We start from the raw sequence: 3,902 nt of genomic DNA, 5'->3' as shown, positions 1-3,902 counted from the left end.
AAGAGGATATTGCATTTAGGAAGAAAACTGAATGACTCCTGTGCCTTTTTTAAAGTGAGGACAATCTCTGGAAGCTTGAGGCTGTAGTCAGTGTCCTTACAAATCATCCTCTGAGGGGCCTGCTGGCTGAGCCTGAAGCTTGACATGATTGTCACAGGTCAGCCCAAATCTCTCACTTACAGCACTGTGAGCTGGAGAAATTGGGATTCACAGACTGCAAAACCAGATGACACCTCCTAATCCAGCCTTCTGTACAGCAGGAGTAAGAGATGCTTATCCAGCTATCATCATATTGAACTTAAAACCTGAAGTAACCATGTACCCTTTAAGCAGCACACCTCTACTGTCCATGCAATCCCTGCTCCAGCAGAATTGTTCTTGTCAGGCCTTAGAGTGATCAGTGCTTTCATCCGCCCAAGTTTGTCTGTAATATACCAATTTACACAAACTACATGTGTGTACATTCATATGCACACACAGAGAATATTATTTTAAAGGGTTTAGAACTACCTACTAAAATCATTGTAGAGGAAAGGGCCCACAGAATATTTTTATTTAAATACATAAATATATGCTACAAAAACTGTTGAATTAGGAGCTTCGGACCTACAAAGCATTTTGAGTATTCTAGCAGCAGCTTTGAAAAAGGAATTTGGATTGTATTCTTGAAAGTTTTTTGTTTCTGTTTCTTGCATTCATATGAAAACTGCCTTTGCCCAACGGTAGAAAAGTTATTACTGATTTATTTTTCTTGTTAAATGCATTTTCTATACAGATAGTGATGAGAGAGAGAAATACCAAATCTTTCTGCCTAGGATTAATGCAGCCAGTAAGGCTTGTGGGAGCATCTACATGCTGTAGGACCCATATGTCTTTTCAAAAGGAACCTCAAATTCTTAGATGCACTGTGATGAGCAAGTAGATCCTTAGATAAATTAACCTCTCTTCAAAAAGGTCCTGAAATCTTACAGACATGTTTCACTTGTGGCTGAAGTGAATGTGTGTGTCCCCTCCCAACTTTTTTGGATGCAAGGGGAAACATAGTGATGAAGGATGAGGAAAAGGCCAAGGTACTGAATGCCTTCTTTGCCTCAGTTTTTAACAGTAGGTCCAGTTGTTCACTGAGTGCCCAGCTCCCTGAGCTGGAAAACAGGGATGAGGGCCAGAATGAAACCCCCATAATGCAAGAGGAAATGGTCAGTGACCTACTGTACCACTTAGACACAAACAAGTCTATGAGGCCATATGGGATCCATCAAAGGTACTGGGGAAGATGGCAGATGTGCTCACCAAGCCACTTTCCAGCATTTATCAGCAGTCCTGGCTAACCGGGAATGTCCCAGTTGACTGGAAGTTAGCAAATGTGATGCCCATCTACAGCAAGGGCCAGAAGAACGATCCAGGGAACTATATGTCCAAAGCCTGTCAGGCTGACCTCAGTGCCAGGGAATGTTATGGAGCAAATCATCTTGAATGTCATCACATGACACCTAGAGGACAACCAGATGATCAGGCCCATACAGCATAGGTATATGAAAGGCAGGTCCTGCTTAACTAACCTGATCTCCTTCTATGAAAAGGTGATGTGCTGAGTGGATGAGGGAAAGGCTGTGAATATTGTTTATCTGGACTTTAGTAAAGCTTTTAACACAGGATCTCACAGCAACCTCCTGGAGAAACTGGCTGCTCATGGTTTGGATGGGTGTACACTCTGCTGGGTAAAACACTGGCTGGACAGCTGGACCCAAAGTGTTGTGGTGAATGGAGTTAAGTCCAGCTGGTGGACGGTCACAATTCCCCAGGGGTCAGTATTGGAGACAGTTCTCTTTAACCTCTTTACCAATGATCTGGATGAGGGGATTGAGGGCACCCTCAGGAAGTTTGCAGATGACACCAAGTTAGGAGGGAGTGTTGATCTGCTCTTCAGAGGGATCTGGACAGGCTGGATCAATCAGCCAAGGCCAGTGGTATGAGGTTCAACATGACCAAGTGCCAGGTCCTGCATTTGGGTCACAACAACCCCATGCAACACTACAGGCTTGTGGAAGAGTGGCTGGAAAGCTGCCTGATGGAAAAGGACCTGGGGGTGTTGGTGGATAGCTGGCTGAATATGAGCTGGCAGTGTGCCCAGGTGGCCAAGAAGGCAAATGGCCTCCTAGCTTGTATCCAAGATACTGTGGCCACCAGAGGTCGGGAAGTGATTGTCCCTCAGCACTGGTGAGGCTGGACTTAAAATACTGGGTTCAGTTTTGGGTCCCTCACTACAAGGACATTGAGGTGCTGGAGCAGGTCCAAAGAGGGGCAGTGAAGCTGGTGAAGGGTCTAGGGAACAAGTCTTATGAGGAACAGGAGAAGGAACTGGGGTTGTTTAGCTTGGAGAAGAGGAGGCTGAGGGAAGACCTTATTGCTCTCTACAACTAGCTGAAAGGAGATCCTAGTGAGGTGGGTGCTGGTCTGTTCTCCCAGGCAACAAGAGACAGGACAAGAGGAAATGGCCTCAAGCTGCACCATGGGAAGTTTAGGTTGGATAATTTCTTCACTGAAGGGGTTATCAAGTACTGGAAGAGTCTGCCTAAGGAAGTGGTCGAGTCACCATCCCTGGAGGTATTTAAAAGATGTGTAGATGTGGTGCTTAGGGACATGTTTTAGTGGTGATCTGGCAGCACAGGTTTAACGGTTGGTCCTGATGATCTTAAAGGCCTCTTCCAACCAAAATGATTCTATGATTTTATGAATTTGCCCCTGTAATCTAGGTCCTCACATTAACAGCAAAAGCAGAAGTGTATGGAGACCATTTTCATTTTAGTATTTCCTCAGTGGGTTCCATTGCATTTGATGCTACAATGGAAACAATTCTATATAGTTAGAGCAACCAGCATGTCCTGCTCCTAACTCTCCACTCGTGGCCAGATAATAAAGGCAGCTAGTCAGTTCTTGGGGCTGAACATTACACTGTCATGCGAGGTGTGTCTAAACTCTTCCTTTTATTTTCCTGCCTCCCCATCTCTGTGTCTGCAGGAGCTCTCCTTAGCTCTGAGATGTTTGTCATCCTCATGCTCTACCTCTGGTTTGGGATTGGACTGGCCTGTGCTGGCTTCTGCTGCCACCAGATGCTGCTGATCCTGCGTGGGCAGACGCGGTACCAGGTGCGGAAAGGGATGGTGGTAAGAGCCCGGCCCTGGAGAGAGAACCTGCAAGAAGTCTTTGGCAAGAGGTGGCTGCTAGGACTTCTCATCCCCGTGCTGAACGTGGGAAGTGACTACCGTAGGCAGAAAGAGAAATAAAATCCCTGAGTGTGTGTGTGCATCTGATGCACACAATGCCTCCCCTGTTCCCTCTCACTGTCTCCTGCATCACCAAAGAGCTGGGCTACTCCATCTCTTGGGATTGCAGCCTCTGTGGGAGGAAAGGACTGGCTATCAAACAGAATAAATTTAGCATACTAACAAGAAGATCACAAACCATGTAGATGGGGAGATACTGCAGCTTAGTAGTCACATCACTGCTCCTGTGTATGTGGCAACAGTCTTTGAACTAGCAGAAAAATTAGTCGGACCCTCCTGTGGCTTCCTGCCTGACTCCTCCAGCACCCAGCCCCATTAGCCACCCTATATAGTCTCTAAAGAACTTAAAGGAGCTTTCAGAGAGCCTGGGCTGTTTTAGTAGACTGCAAAAAGTGGTCTCTGCTCTTGGGAGGGTTTTGCAGGGTGCCTTTTTGGCTCTTATATACTTGAGGTAACTTCACAGTACTGGGAAGTCTTTAAAGGCAGAACTGCAATGCAACCAAGCTGCCCTAGGAGGACACTACGCACATGGCTAATGTGGCAGGTAAGCCATCTCTCCACAAGCTAGAAAATCAGGAAGAAAATGGAGATAAATTCAGAATTTCTCATTTCTATTCT

General features: G+C 46.0%; 1 protein-coding gene across 1 annotated transcript in view; it reads left to right on the top strand.

Annotated features, from left to right (window-relative positions):
* ZDHHC22 (zinc finger, DHHC-type containing 22) overlaps positions 1–3,485 on the top strand; it is a 6,881-nt gene extending 3,396 nt beyond the window's left edge. Inside the window, exon 2 of the mRNA XM_008944616.1 lies at positions 3,019–3,485. Within this exon, the coding sequence (XP_008942864.1) occupies positions 3,019–3,284 (266 nt within the window). The 3' untranslated portion in view covers positions 3,285–3,485. The remainder of the gene's footprint in view (positions 1–3,018) is intronic.
* Positions 3,486–3,902: the final 417 nt, after the last annotated feature.

The sequence above is a fragment of the Merops nubicus genome, unplaced genomic scaffold (genome assembly GCF_000691845.1).
Source record: "Merops nubicus isolate BGI_N331 unplaced genomic scaffold, ASM69184v1 scaffold1600, whole genome shotgun sequence".
In the NCBI taxonomy this organism is placed as follows: domain Eukaryota; kingdom Metazoa; phylum Chordata; class Aves; order Coraciiformes; family Meropidae; genus Merops; species Merops nubicus.
This window is presented reverse-complemented; position numbering and strand designations above follow the sequence as displayed.